The sequence below is a fragment of the Corvus kubaryi genome, unplaced genomic scaffold (genome assembly GCF_017639235.1).
Source record: "Corvus kubaryi isolate FWS band 111438036 unplaced genomic scaffold, C.kubaryi_AGA036_p1.0 133, whole genome shotgun sequence".
NCBI classification, from domain to species: domain Eukaryota; kingdom Metazoa; phylum Chordata; class Aves; order Passeriformes; family Corvidae; genus Corvus; species Corvus kubaryi.
In genome coordinates, this window is record NW_024580667.1 from 12,597,567 (window position 1) to 12,613,383 (window position 15,817).

At 36.8% G+C, this 15,817-nt stretch overlaps 1 protein-coding gene across 7 annotated transcripts in view; it reads right to left on the bottom strand.

Moving 5' to 3' along the window:
* Window positions 1–15,817, bottom strand: part of CDKL5 (cyclin dependent kinase like 5) — a 130,678-nt gene that overhangs the window by 50,763 nt on the left and 64,098 nt on the right. For all 7 annotated transcript variants that reach the window (XR_006017570.1, XM_042037017.1, XM_042037008.1 and 4 more), the window contains 2 exons: window positions 4,723–4,768; window positions 1,575–1,711 (listed from right to left, as the gene is read on the bottom strand). Coding sequence is in view for 6 of the 7 variants with exons in the window: in XM_042037017.1 (XP_041892951.1) it covers window positions 1,575–1,711; window positions 4,723–4,768 (183 nt within the window). In the remaining variant the exon portion in view is untranslated. The remainder of the gene's footprint in view (window positions 1–1,574; window positions 1,712–4,722; window positions 4,769–15,817) is intronic.

The window sequence follows — 15,817 nt, forward strand, 5'->3', positions numbered from 1 at the left end:
CATTACCAGTTAAACAAAAAATTAGTCTATTCCACCAAATTTTATTTAATTTTTTCTACTCCCTTCAACCAAAGAAGACAGAAACATCATAGTCTTCAAAGAAACTATGGGTAACACTACTTAAGGTATTTGAAAATAAGAAATGTCCATGGACTTCAAAATTTAACTGAAAAGAAAGGTGAACATTAATATAGAAATGACATTATGTACAAACTGTACATGATGCCTACCTTTATCATAAAATTCTTTTATTCTGATGCAATTAATGCTAGATATTGCAGCCTGGTGTTTTTACCAATATTAACCAGTTTTTGAATATATAACCCTTATCAGAACAATTAATATCTTTAACTTATGTTGCTCTTTCAACCCACTTCTACAGATAACTTAGCCAAGTCAACTATAACAGAAAATTAAATGTATGTTCTAAGTTGGTGTGTGATCAAAGACATTCCATGTGTCTGGAACAATTACAAGGAACATGGGTGAAACAAGTCAAGCTTTGAATGTTGGATCTAAGTAAGATCCACCACATTAGAAGTTGCTGATCTGCTGGTGAAAACAAAAACTGATTTCTGCCAAATTGTGGGCTAATATAGGTCACCTCACATTATGTAGTCAAGTTATATGACAGAATAAGTTGTCAACTTGAGGTAAAGGAGACATAGCATTTAGGGTGAGAAATTTCTCGATGAGAGAAAATTAACTGCAGAGGACTAGCACTCAGCTAGACTACAACACCACACTGGCAGCATATGAAATGAAAATTGCAATCAAAAGAACAGTATCTCATGAAGGCTATAGTCATATTTAAACCTGCATTTTCTTTCACTCTGTGTATCTGAATACCACCTCATTGTTTCCATGAAGAAACGCTATAGGGTTAGAATTCAGAGGGAAGGTCTACCTTCATCAGGAAGGTTGCAAAAATGACAAAGACCAATCTGCTCTAGGTTGTTTCTCTCTGGAAACAGATCAGGATGCTTGGCACTAGTAGGCCAATCTAAGGAAATTTTGGAATAGTTTCAAAATGAGGTCAGGATTGGAGTTAATGACACTGGTCTTTGCCAAATCCCTCTAAGCAACTATTGATAGTGGCCTTGTTACAGAAATACACAAACAAATCCTATTTTTAACAGGGAAGGGTGGAGAAAGTTGAAAGAGATTCCAAGGTCAAAAGTCTATGATCTTGTTTTGAAAGACCACGTCAACACTCATTACACAACCTAACACAGGACAGTTATACAGCTTTACAATTAAACTGGATTAAAGAGTTCAGATGGAAATTTTTCTTCAAGTCATATATATTCCAGTCTGCATAATTTTTAACATGTTGGTGTTCACATATGGAAGAATTTAAAAAAAAAAAAATACCAACACGACATAAAAACAACAGCAGTCAGTGTTGCCATCTCACAACAGATGTCTAATTACAGCTCATACTGTATTAAAGTTTCTGCTGCTTCTCTTTAGAGATTAGGATAGCTTAATTTTTAAAAATAAAAGCAATTTTAAAGACATTTTCAGTAAGCTGATGATCTAACTGTGGCAAGGATACTACAAACTCAACTCACCTTTTCCACATATTCAAAAACTAAATATAATTTTCCTCTTCTTCTGAAGGCTTCCTTCAGCTCCACAATGTTCTCCTGTTTCAAAGTGCGAAGCATTTTAAGCTCTCGTAAAGTGGTTTCTTTGACTTCTTCATTTTCTAGAGTGCAAAGTAGAAGTGACAGAATAAGCTGATTAAAAAACAAAACAAACCCTCCAAGTAACAAGTGTTATAACGATTTATTTTGAACCCCTGATTAAATTCTCTGGGTTTAGACATTACAGCTTGTTTTCCAGTGTGGACTTTCTGTTGTCTGCATACTTCTGCACTGGAAGAGAGGTAAATGATGACTGTGCTTATTATATAACCCTCACAGGTTTCCCATCAGTACCAGAAAGGTTTTCTGTGGCAGAAAAAGTCATAAGAAACAAATAATTTACATTTTTATCTTTTTTTATTATGAAGGGAACTAATATGCTTCAAAAAAATATTCTGTGTACATGCTCTACCCCACAAACACACATCACACACACAAAGCGCTGGGAAGGTTGTCCTCAGCAGAAACACTGGAATGCAAAGCTCATCTTTGAACAGTGCCAAACAAATGTATTTGATTCTGAAATAATTTTATTTTCCAAAAGCCATGACAAATTTTAAGACTGAAGCACAGATTTTTAAGTCCTGTACGTTCCCCACATCTTTCAAAGGAAATTCAGCAATACCAGACCAGTGTAGCAGCCACAGAAGGAAGTAGCATAAGTATTGATGCAACGAAGTCTTGAATCTAATTCAGAGGAGTCAAGAAATTTAACTGTTTTGTCAATGTAGTTTAATTTTAATTTAACTGATTTGACAATTAATTTAGTTGTCTGAAAGGTGTTCAAGAAAGGAGGAGCACTTCACTAATGCTTCATACACTGCTTATCATTAAGGGGCCCTGAACTAACTAGGTTCTAAAGGATACTAGCAATGATATGTGAAGTAAACCTGACTATATTAGGTTTTATTTTTCATTTAGTAAAATTAAAACCATTAATTCAGTACATCTGCTCATGCACATATAGAAACAGCATACTTAATCTCATAGAACTGTTATCCACAACACCGAGTTACTAAATGGGAAATGCTTGCATAAATTCGAAGCTAAATCACATTTGCAGGTCATGTACCACAAAGACAGTTAGAGACAGAGGAAGAAGCAACAAGAAGAGAAATTGTTTTTCCAAGGCAAAAAAGCAAAAACAAGTTTGCAGGGGAGAGCGAATAACACTGGTCACACAAACACATTAATCACCATCAGAAGAGAAAGGGGAAAAATAAAAAATTGAAGTGCAGCAGGAGGGAAAAGGAAAACAAAATACTATAATCACAAATGTTTTGATTAAAAAATATATAATTTAGAGCAATCTAAATCTTTTCATTTTAAAACTGAGTGCTTGATGTTGGCTTGCATCAGCCTGATTGCATAATCTCATCTATAACAAGACAGTCACTTTCCAGCACATTTAGTATTCATATGTCAAACAACGGCAAAAATTCAGTGAAACAAAAATGTCAATAGAAACAATTACAGTATATTCAAACTTCTAATGAACTACCATATTAACAAGACAGATGTGAAATGGGCTGAATCAAATCCATCAAAAGAACTTCTGTCATATTTCCAGAAACTCGTAAACAACTAGCTACAAATCTGAAAAGCAGTCATCACTCATGTAAACTGATGTTATGTAATACCCTTGGAAAGCCAGACCTAATAGCAGTGTTGTATTTTTTGTTTTCATTTTTTTGTAGACAAGCTAATACAATAATCCTGTTATGGGGTTAATACTGAGATTTACTGCCTAGGATCTGTACTGAATAGCCACAGCAAGTTCCAAAAAGTGATTCTGAGATACTCTCATGACCTGGTCAAGATAGTTACCACAATTAAACTATCTTTTACATCCTTTACAGGGATTTAAAACATATTTCTGAATAGCAGAGCTAAAACATTTATCAAATACACTCTTCAAGTGTCTGGGAAAACGATGTGCCAAGCGGAGTTCGCACTGTGCAAAACAAGATGCAAATCAGACTTTGCTGTGTCTAACTGACTTTGAAAAATACAGCCCTTGTAACCAACACCACCTTCATGGCCACCAGCAATCCTATAGGAATAGCAAAAAAGAAAGTTTGCCAAAATAGTGACTGCTTTTCCTTTAAACAACATTGCTAACCTTCGGCCTAAGCCTCGGTACATGGCAAACCACAGCAGCATCGCATCACACTGGGATGACTCCTCTCACACCTCACACTTCTCCATCTCTTTGTGCAGCCCTTTGGGGCTCAGGGCTGACTTACGATGTACACAAGGTACACAGCTGCTCTCATGGTTGATTGCCAGTGTTGCCTAGGATAGGATATGGTGATTCCCTGTCCCCCAACAAGCGTGGGTCAGAGACCCAGGTTCTTTGGGTTTATTACTGTTGGGTGAAGTACATGTGTGTGTAGCACTCAGAATAATTTCTGTGTGTCCTGACTTCCTCTTTACCAGCAACACTAAGCCTTGCAGAAGTTGGCTCTTCCTCCCTCTCAGTAAACTCAGCAATGCTGCAGAGTACACAGGGTCTGCTGTGAGGGGGCAAAGAGCAAGTTTCCTGAGGAGACTGAAGGCCACTGAAGTGAGGACAGAGCTGCTGCCTCACCACCCAGCTCTCTCCATGGATCCTTGAGAGCTCCCAGACTTATCTTCATGCGACTGAATTTCTCAACAACTTCTTTCAATCGCCTCCATTTACAACTTCAAGTTCCCCTGATATTTAGATCGTCCCTCACAGATGAAGGGTTATAAAACCCAAGGACTCTGCAAGTCAGTATTACAAGAGGAGTTTTTTACATTTTCTGATCACATCCGATCTCCAAACGGTAGATCTTACTACCATGTATAGCACCACAATCTCAGCCACATTAAGACAGATGCATCAAGAAATAAATGTAGTTATCTAATTAGAGTGTATAATGCAGGCTCTAGGAAGGTATGAAAGATCAAGTGCGTTAAATATTCACAGAGCTAATATATCATTACCTTTTTAAAATCATATCTTGCTATATGAGACTTCTCATTTTAACTGGAGAGATATTAGCAACATAGTTACTGACACTAAAGATCATGCAGCAGAAAAGGTTACCTTCACTGTCTTTGAATTTCTTGATAGCCACAATTTCATGTGTCTCCTGTAAAAGAAAAGAAATGGAAATGAGCAAGATTTGTTGTGCATTTTCTCTTGCCTTTTTTTTTTCCCCCCTGAGCATCACAGGAAGAAAAAAAGAAGCATTCAAAAGGAATTTCACAATGCAAAAAAATTAATTGAAAATCTGGTAAATATTTCAGCGATCAGGCCAAGTGCAATACAAACCCACATGCAGCAGATATGTCACAATTAGGAACCCCAGCAAAAAAGCAACACAGTTAAATGCCAAAAGTTCATATTTAAACACCTTGTAATATATACCAGTGAAATTTTCAGAAGTGTTTTTCCTGGGAGTCTTGTTTCCTAGTTATTCTGAAGTTCTAATAATCTTTTATGTGACCACAGTATGAATATGGGTGCTTATCTTTATGAGGTGAAATGAAAATACTGTGCCAGTATGTGGCTAAGGCTTATAGTAAGACCTGTGATTTTGGCTGCCAAAAGCTTTTGGGCTTCAAAGTTCAAATACCCACGAAGAATACAGTATTAGGAAAGTAGCTTTTCTGTGCCTCCTTTTAAAAATTTGTCACCTTTAGGGAAACCTACCCAAAACAGGAATCAGTAACTGTATTTGGCAGTGTTCAACCATGCTTACTGTACAGTCATAAGTGGTGACTTCCTAATGTCCACCTGCCTGTGCATTCCTCTAGCATTCTCTACTCATCAAATCATAGGTCACATTTTTCTCCTAAGGTTCTCTCTTGTTGTGTGAGCAGGAATGCATTTAGCACATGGACAAAACATTGCCAACAAATGTAGCCTAGTTCAGGTCTGTTCATACAACGATGCAGTAACTGAACTTTAGCAACAGGACGTGGAGGAAGCCTTAAAGTCACAGAGTAAGGGCTTGTGAGCAGACAGGCAGGAGGCTACCTGGGTACTTGATGAGCTAGATCTACCTTACATGCCTTCACTAAACACTACAGTTAAAAAAAAAAAACCCAAACCAACAACATCCCACTATTAATAGCATACAAAGGCCAGATTGGAGGACAGCAATAAAAATGAAGCCCCTCTGGAGCACCTGAAGACATGTGCGTAGCCAGTTATTGAGTAACACAAACATTTACTCCATTTTTCATTTCAAGTCACTGTAACACATGAACCTGTAAAATACCTGATCCCAATTAAAATAAAAGCACCTGGAAAGAATGGTCTCAAACTGAACAATCTATTTTACTAATTATATTTCTACTACTGAGTTACAGTATTGTTATATTTATTAATTCTAACTCTAGCAATAATAGTAATAGTTACTAGGACTATGAAGGAACATTAAGAGGGTGAGTAAATTTAGTTTATTTGACTTCTGGTATCTACTGGTAGGTGTTCTGGCTAATTAAGCCTCTGAAAGATTTTTCAGAAAAGGAACACTATAATTGCCCTCAAAAGCCTCTGCTGACTGTAATATGCCTATGTTTAGACAGCATGCATACACCACTTTGCAGATGAACCAAATTTATCCATTAGTATTACATGCCTATTTCACATGAAGTAAAAGAAAAAATTTTAGATGTTCCAGCTACCATAAAAAGTCTGTGTTTTTATTCTCAAAGCAATAGCTAAGTGCACTGAAAGAAATACAGGAGCTATAAAATGCATCCTCATACAGACAGCAATTCTGATTCAAATAAGTTTCAAACAAGTACTGACAGCCACTTGGTGCAAAGCACACAGACACCACATTGCTGAGCCCTGAGAAGATGGACAGAATGGGGGATACAAAGAAAAACACAGTTTTGAGGAATGAAGAAATTCAACAGTGATAATTCAGACTCCTGGGCAAATCTGAAAGGTTCTTTATAGATTGAATTTGGACTTTGTGACTTAAACATTTACTTAAAAGACATTTTGGAAATCTGAGCACTTTTGTGGATCTGGTTTTCTGCATTTCAAAACCAGGCCAAATTGGAATTCTCCAGAATAGAACCGTCATTCATTAAAATATTTATTTTTGCATTTCAAGGGGTATTTTTTCAAGACTGTACTACGAAGCAGAACAGTACCGAAAACAATGTTCAGCCTGATTGTGGAAACCTTCTTATGCAATAGCTCAGTATCCAACTCCTAGCATGAAAATTGTCATTGACAATTGAATGTATCATCTAGGTAGATAAGCTGGTCTAGTTGATTCAATGTTTGACTTCAGTGAATGTCAAAGAAAGAAAAAACTCACATAATCCTTTCTGATCTCTACTACTTACTACTACCAGCTTATATTATGAAGCAGGAAAATTTGAGTTTGCTTAGCTGTAATTTTGCTTCACTCAGCTACATTTATTACTAAGCATCTCATTACCACGTTCTAATAAAAAAAATACGGCCTCCATATTTCACTTTACAACAACAGCAAATTTGCAAACACAGAAGTCAAATCTCTCATAACACTGGCATTACCTCTGATTATTAAGCATGTATATTATAAACATTCTATGTTCTAAAACTACAGAAAGAACACTGTTTTACAATTAAACATGCAACAACAGATGAATGTTACTGAAAAGACTTTGTGTAGAAGTTAAGGATGTACAGAAAGGCGTTATTCAGACTACATGACCACGTGTCTAAAAAGAGGCAAAATATATCTCTTCATGTACAAACCTGCTAATACCTTTTAATAAGGCTAAGACAAACATTTCTGTTCTTCCTTCACATATAAATATAGTGATAGAGAGGAACAGGAACGAGATACCTGTTCGTGGGAAAAGGGTACCTCCAGCCCTGGAGAGAAAAATCACTTCATATTAGGGCTCAGTCCTTTCCTATACCTCAAAATAAGCGTGGGAATTGCCTCTGGAGAAAACACACGCTTTACCCTCTGCCCATTTAACCACAGATGAGAGGAGAGTATGGCTATGAGAGCTGAGCATTCTCACTGCTATGCTCCTTCCCACCCACAAGTTTCTCCCTGAGGTTTCCTCGCAAGATTGTCATAGCTGGTGTTTCCTGTCACCACTATCAAACTAGAAGAGTTTCTAATTCAAAACCATTTAAAGGACAGAGACCCTCTGTTTTCCCACTGTCTCTCCAAAATTTATATTACATAAGTCACCTTTATTATATGTAATTATATGTGGCACAAGACAAGTGTCAGAACAGCAGAGTAATGTATCTCTGTTGTTTTCTTGAAAGATCTTTGATGGGAATACTCAAGGAACACGATGCTGCTTACCCTAAATCAAGATCTTAGAACTACAACCATTATTGTCTGGAAAGAGAAACCATAGCCTACTCTTGAAAATGTCATGTTGCAAAAAAAAAATCTCTTCAAATATTTGTCCCTATTTTATTTCAAAGGTTTCTGTTAGGACTTTTTTTCCTTTTTTCTTTTGCACATCATGGAAAATCTGACACAAAGCATAGGTACACAACAAGATTCTTGAAAAATAGATAAGATTCCAACCTTCTGAAAGCTACATCATTCACCTATAATTTTACTGCCTCACCCTATATGATTACAAGAATTTCTCAAGCATGGAATTTTTAAGCAACTGAAAGAACAAATGTGTATAAATATCAACAACATGAACAGAGATAGCAGTAGTCAATACTGAGCACATCCCATACACAAGCAGAATACTGCTGCCTTTACTCAGCTGGTGCTGCTCAAGCACTATCTAGTACATCACATCAGAGTTTTATGCTGATATATTAAGTGACACGTTAAAATATGATATGGCATGTTCTGTGATTAGCTCATGATTTCTATCTGTACAAGTGTGAGGCTGTTTAGGCCCAAACTCAACTTCTGTTAGAAAAAGTTAAATCAATCGCATTCTCTACTCACAGAGAATATTTACATGTCATAGAAATTATTTAGAAGTGAGCAAGAACCTAGTTTGATCCTCATAGCTCCATTATTACATTTATACAATTGAGTTTCCCACAACAAAGACACACATTAAAAAGATCACCGAAATTTAGCCAAACATATCCGATGGCTAATGTGTTTTCAGAACAAAGTAGTCCAGTTTTACTTTGACTTGCATAAACATTATTATGTTCTACAACATTAAAGTATTTAGAACAGATTTTTCAATACTTGTGATTCTAGCAAAATCACAGAACATTAAGCAGTCAGCCACGAGGCAACAAAAGCCCAGAAAACAATTACAAGATGGTAAAGCATTTTTCATGAGTTGCTTAAAATGAAGCTTTGAAAAATTATTTGGCAGGGTTTTTTTTTAAAAGTTACTCTCAAAACAAGAACAGAAAATAACAGCATTTTAGTCAGATCAATGTATCACAAATGGGACATTTGTCATTACGAAAGTTTTTAAACTAAGCCAAGCAATGCACGTTCTGAGAGGTCACAGGCATCATTACCTGCAATTATGTCAGGTCCTTGAGGCATTGCCTGGACACTGTCCTGACTCCATTTCTATTCTGCCTTAAAACACTACCACCTTTGGACAGTACTAACAGACTAGAACACAGCTTCCTGTTGTCTCAACACTTCTGATATTATGTGCTGGCAATTTTGCTGGCAATTACTTTCAAAATCTAGTGGAGTACCATAAAATATTCTCTGTAGAAAAAGAGAGATGTGCAAGATGATGCCATTCCTTTTTTCAAATGGTTTCACAATACAAAGTGCAAGTCATAGCATACTATGTCTTCTTCTACACCTAAAAAGCTCCGGAGAAGTTCCCTCAAGAGGTGCTTCACTGTTTCAATCTTACATTTCTCCCTCGAGAAAATTGCAATTCTTCTGTTTTTCAGCTAAAACCCCCACACTTGATTTATCTAAGCAATATAACTCTTAGCATAGGAGAACTTTCAGGAAATTACTTCCTAATCTAAAAATCCTATTTATTTTTAGGAAGAGACAGAGTCTTTGGTAAATAATGACAGAACAGTACGTCTGAGTTATCACAATGCCTTTATTTACTGGAAAATTGCTTAGAATTTTTCTAATATATGTATTTTAGAGTTCACTTGAGAAGAAGCACTAGAGTGAATCACCACAAATCAATTTTCTATCTCTTGAAAGCAGAATGTTATTTACTAACATCTAAGTGCAGAGGAAGACTCCTAACAGAACAAAGAGTTCCATACTTGACATGCCATTTTAAGATCGCCACACTGTCTCCTGGCTGAGGAAGAACAAGAGGACTAAGGAAAGCTTAAACCACTCTAGACCCACTAGAAGATTTTCAAGGGGAACAGCTATATAACCTCAGCTATTCCACTGGGGAAAGAAGCACAAGAAAAGGCTGAAACCTTGAGCTACAAGTTTGACAGGAAATGTCCAGTAAGTGCAGGTAATGCGGGAAAGAGACTTTTTTTTTTTAAATGAATGCAGATTGAAGCAGTTTCTCTGATTTATCTATGTCCTTCAGAAACACTTGCAACAACTTTACTGTTTGTTCAGATGTCACAGGCAATGCTTGCATTACCAGTCTTACTTATTTGTTTTAAATCAAGTGTAGTATAAGGGAGTCATAAACAGCAGGCATTTCTGATACAATTACCAGACAAATCTGTAAGCCAAATGAGTGGCCCATCTGTATCCATGGACTGCCAGACTGGGGCTCCAGCCCCAGTGGCAGGCTCAAGTGACACTGATGCTGATGCCAGGGACTCTCCAGACTGCAGGAAGTTTACAGGCTCACAGGACAGCTGGGGCTGGAAGGCACTTCTGCCAATTTTGAATGTCCCCATTACTAGGGATTTTCTGAAGAGCCTTCAAGGTATTCAAAATCCACAAGGATAAGATTTGGAGCAACCTGCTGTAGCTGATTCTGCTTTGAACAGTTATGAAGAGGCACACCTGAATCCTAAGGCATGCACTACAAAGGATGCATTTTACATTCTTCAAGAGCTTGCACTCTACTAATTTAGGGTGTAAATACTACCCTAAAAAGAACACTTGAAAGGAAGAGAACCCACTCAGTATTTTCTACTAACTAGCAGGCTGATGATAGTGGTTAGCATCAAAACTTCCATTGTTCCAAGAGGATTTTTCGTATTTATTCACAATTTTCTCCAAGAAAGAAAGTAAATACATTTCCCCAAATAATGCGTACAATAATATAATGAAAAGGATCTGGAATAAAAAAACAGCTTTTAAATACTATAAATGTAGCTATTCTAGCTTTTCTTGATAAACTAGTACTACTGTGGCAATTTTTAAAAATAATCTGGGTTTCATTTCATTCTGTTGTAGCACCATACCATATAATTTTACAATTTGACAGTATTGCTTAATCCAAACCATGGATATAAAACAGAAACCAAATTCAGTAAATGTCTATAAAATTCTTCCTATGCTGAAATGTCAATAATAGTAATTTCAGTTTCAAACCTCAGTCTTCTTCCAGTTCTATTTGTTCAGGGTTTTTTTTGGGCTGTTAACACTGGAAATTGTGAAAATGAAAGCTATTTATAAATAGCATAATACTGCATTGGCAGATACCAGCATTATTTAATTACTTTTTATAGCATAATCTTAACACTTGGAATACAAGTGATAACAATGCAGAGAATGTAGAAAGGCAAACTTTACTACCTCTAAGATATCACTAACTCCATAAATGCAAAGGTCAACAAGACATTTATAATTACATTGTATTTCCTAACTTTCTGTTATTATAATGCAGTGCTCCTTTCCTGGGCACCTTGTAACTCATGAGTAAGTAGAACTTACTGGAAAATACTTATTTTGGTTGGTTGGTTGGTTTTTTAAAGAAGTCCTCAGTATTGTCATTTTAAGTCTGAGAGTCAAAATAGTTTCATCATGATTGGCTGAACTTCTGACGTTTATCACACCTCAAGCTTTAAGTTTTGAAGTCTTTATTTCTGCAGTGGATACAATTTATTTTTTATCTGGTACTTTCACATTTTAAATTTTTGGGGGGTTGTCTTTTTTCTCATCAGCAATCTCACAGGCATTTTCTTTAATTTGTAAAACAAGACCTACTGTGAACCAAAGGAAAACTTGTCAAGCAGGTTCCTGAGGCTGAAACTCTTCAGATGGAATTCAGTTTCAGATAAAGACCTCTAAATTCAGATGCCTGTATGTGAGTTGTGTTTCCAAGCTTCTAAGAGCTCTACATTGATCAGTCACTCAAGTCATGATTCAGTAGCCCAAACATGGGCATCTAGTAGCATTTAAGATTGCTGAGGTATCTACAACACTCACATGGGATTGTCAGAGGGGCTTTTTAGAGCTGCCTCCCATGAAATCCCCACCTACCAGTTTTTTGAAGACTCTCTGTTCAAGGTGTGTACTTTCTTAACATTTTCTGCTCAATATACTCATGATCTTGAACTCCACTATTTTGCAAACACCGTAGCCAATTATTATAATAATCTGGCTGGTCTTTCCATCACCTGAATCAAGAAAGCTTCCCTGACACCCTCCAGAAATCTTTGGGACTGCTTACATCCCACCACACTGCCTGTCCAGGAAATGCCAGGGAAGTTAAATCCCCCCCTGAAAAAAAGCATCAGAGTTCCCCCCTGAAAAACAAGTGTTCCAGAAATGACATCAACTGTTTAAAGAAGGCTTTGCCCATTTCTTCACTTTGATCAGGTGGTGTACAACAAAGTCCCAATACAATGCCATAGTTTCTCATCTCCCCTCTAACTCTCAACCACAGCGTCTCAACTGCTATCCATCTGTGAGGACCCACTTTTTCCTTAAAAGTGGGCTGTCACACCATCCCAGAAAATACCACCATATATCTGAGACACTCTTTCCCACAAAGGGAAACTTCACCCCTCTTTCTTTTGAGCCCATCTTTCCTGAAATGTCTGTATTCATCTATCCATCCATCCATCCATCCATCCATCCATCATGAAGTACCACTATTAATTCTATATTAACAATTTTTACATACCAACTAAATTTTAGTTTTAGTGTGCAAGCTACAACAGAAGATTTCTCAAACTTAGTTTACTTGGTTTAACATTATCTTAGTAAAAAAACCCCTGTCCCTCTCACTGCTGAAGGAAAAGCACATAAACAGCAGCAGCTGCTGGCATTTCCATGCTGCAGAAGCACAGACATGGCTTGCCCTAACTTTAGCAACTCTCATGTGCAAATGGCTGCAACAACTCCTCGGTATTCTTCATTTCTTCTCAAAGTTTCCACATTCAGGTTTGCAGAGAAAGAAAGGCTTTTCTTGTCTGAGATTATACAGTGCACTCTCTGGATAATGAGAGAAAATCTTGCCTCCTAAGAAAACTGCCGTTTTTCTCTGTCGAGCATCTAAAAGTGCATTCCTTTTAGAGAATTTCTCTTCTTCATAGAATAGCATTAAGATTAAAATTTATTCCAAACTGCTTAAAAGAAAGACAGCAGGCAAAATTCATACCTCAAACACCTCCTGATCACTGCTGCAGAGGTTGGAGGAACAGGAGGGCTGCCTCTACACAAGTTGCATGGTAATTTAGCTAACTTGAGAAGCTGAACATACATGTGGAAATAAAGGAGTGAGGACAAAAAAGTGCAGAGTGAAGAGTTAAGGGCCAGGGAAAATATAGGCTAAAGAAACTGGGAAATAAAAGCAGACAAATGCAGCCTGAAAACAGATTTGAAAAGAGAACTGGGGTAAGGCACCTCGACTCAGAAGCTAGTGTTAAAACCAGCATAACAAATAAATGAATCTGTGAACATTAAAATTTTAGTGGAACCCAATTTAACTGAAAGCAGAGGAATGGTGAGAATTCAGAAATAGCTGCAAACCCACTAAAACCACAGATGAGTCTCATTCCACAGTGTTCTGGTATGCACGGGGGATGAAGGCAACAGGTTACTAGCTATGCCATCTCAAATACTAGAAGCTGACAGCTGTGTGACAACTGCGTGGGTATCCATATGGTGTTCCATGATGAATTTTGTATTTGAAGAAGTCTAGAAAATTAGGGGGGGGGGGGGGGGCAAAGTAAGTTTATCACAGTGTATATAAGCAAGGCAGTATTTGAGGGGAAAAGGTAGCATTCTTTCATTGGAAATACTGGTGTATGCAAAAGAAACTGAAGCCCTTCTCCAGGCCTAAAATAGAAACAGCAACCTCCAAGGCTAAATACAAACTGAGAACAATTATATTCTGTGTTCAAAAAGACTTAAGTGAATCTACAGAAAACGCCAAATATTTCCTGAGTCTATCTCACTTAGCTTTAGCCAGCTAAGAGTTAGATACTCACTGTGATTTTTCAAGGCTTTCCCCACAGTTAGTAAAACCAGGGGAGGGAGAGAAGATTTGGCCAGAAGGTTACTGATTTTAATAATTTCCAGATGGTAAGAGTTGCTTTTCGGATTTTGGACTCTCTCAACTTACATAAATGAGGGAGATTGGTTATGCAAGACCTAAGCACTGAAACAGTGGGTGAGATTAATTCCACCCAAGTTACTTAACTTTGCAGCCCTTCTGTCTGTATGTTTTATTTTTGCATGCACAAACTTTTATGCATGCACATGTTTTTAAGGTACATTTCAGAAATCTTATCAAGACTAGTAACCTCAGAGGTATTACTTTCTCTGGATCATTATTCTTTGAGTTGCATTGCTACATTAAGATCATCACAGTCCATTGGATTGTATTTGTAATTCACATGCTAGAAACACAAATAAAGTATTCCAAACTGTGCTACTGAAGTAAGAACATCCCCATTGCCAACGTAACTGTGCAGCGTCAATTCTCACATCCCACAAAGCAATCTGGCATAGCTAGCAGCAAGACCAGAATTTCTGAAGCTCATCCTTCTTCTTTCACCTGCATATTAAAGAATAAAGTGTATGTTCACTGGTGAGCATCTTCATGAAGCTATAAATATCCCTGCTATAAGCTTTGCATTTCCTTTCTCTGGTATAATTAAAGGTACTACCTGAAATTAATAGAACTTCAAATAACTTGCAAATAAGGCCCCATCAGAAGTAGCTTTTCTCCTTATGTTAAGCTTCCACATGAATGTTTCAGATCAGATCCTTGGGCAAGAGCTCAAATATTTAACATGAGAGGCTGTTATATGAAAAATATGGATTTCGAATTTATGTCATATATTGACCTCCTAGGGCCCTATTTCTCTCAGTTCCAAGGCACTATAAAGAGTCATTTAAACAGAGGTGAAAGAAAAAGTAACAATTGGAAAAGTTTTATGATTCTTCCTGGAGTAAAGGTTTTGAACCTTTTACTTAGAAAAAATTCTCATTAATGTTTAGTAACAGTACTGCTGTTTCAGATTTGATTTAAGATTACTACAAAAATCCAAAAGCTAAATCTGTACAAGTAAGCTTGGAGCTTCATTGCAGTACTTGGTCTAAACTACATGCAGATACGGAAAACAAAGCTTCAGAGGAAGGGTGCCTTATGTCCTTTGTAAACTGATATAGTAGCAAGCCTTCTGGTAGTACAGAGAGTAAACAATAGTTCTAACAGCAGCTTGTTGACTAGCATTTGTGCTTGAATGTGCTAAATCTGATTTGGTTTCATCATAACATGATTCTGGGTGTGATTTCTTTTTTTTTAAAAAACGGAACAACATTGCAATATAAAATTATATAGCAATAGCTCTGGATATCTAGTAATATATATAAAAAGCTGGCAAATGAATAAATTGTTTACTCTAAATGCAGTTAAAATCCTCATAGGAAAAAAAAGAATTAGCCTCATCACACAGGTTTCATTCAGGTAGTACTGTGTGACTAGTCAACTATCACCACCTCTTCAAAAAATAAAAAGGTGGCCTTGAGGAACGTTAATTGTTAACCTATCCTAGTCTAAAAATCAACAGAAAAACCTCAAACAAATCCATAGATAAGAGATACCTAATTTTTCCTTTACTTTTCTCTTTCCGCATATTTGTTCTTTGCAAGAACAAATTATGCCCTCATAATTTGATTCCTAGCCAGATACGTTCAGAAAAGGCATGTTCTCCTACTGAAAAATTCTGGGTCTTATTGTTTACTGCAGATACAGAGTGATAAAACTAAACAGACCTTTCATTTTCATTTTTCTTTTAATAGCTCAGAAGTGGTAAAAAGATTGTTTTCCTTCACACAAACATATTTAGGAAAAAACCACAA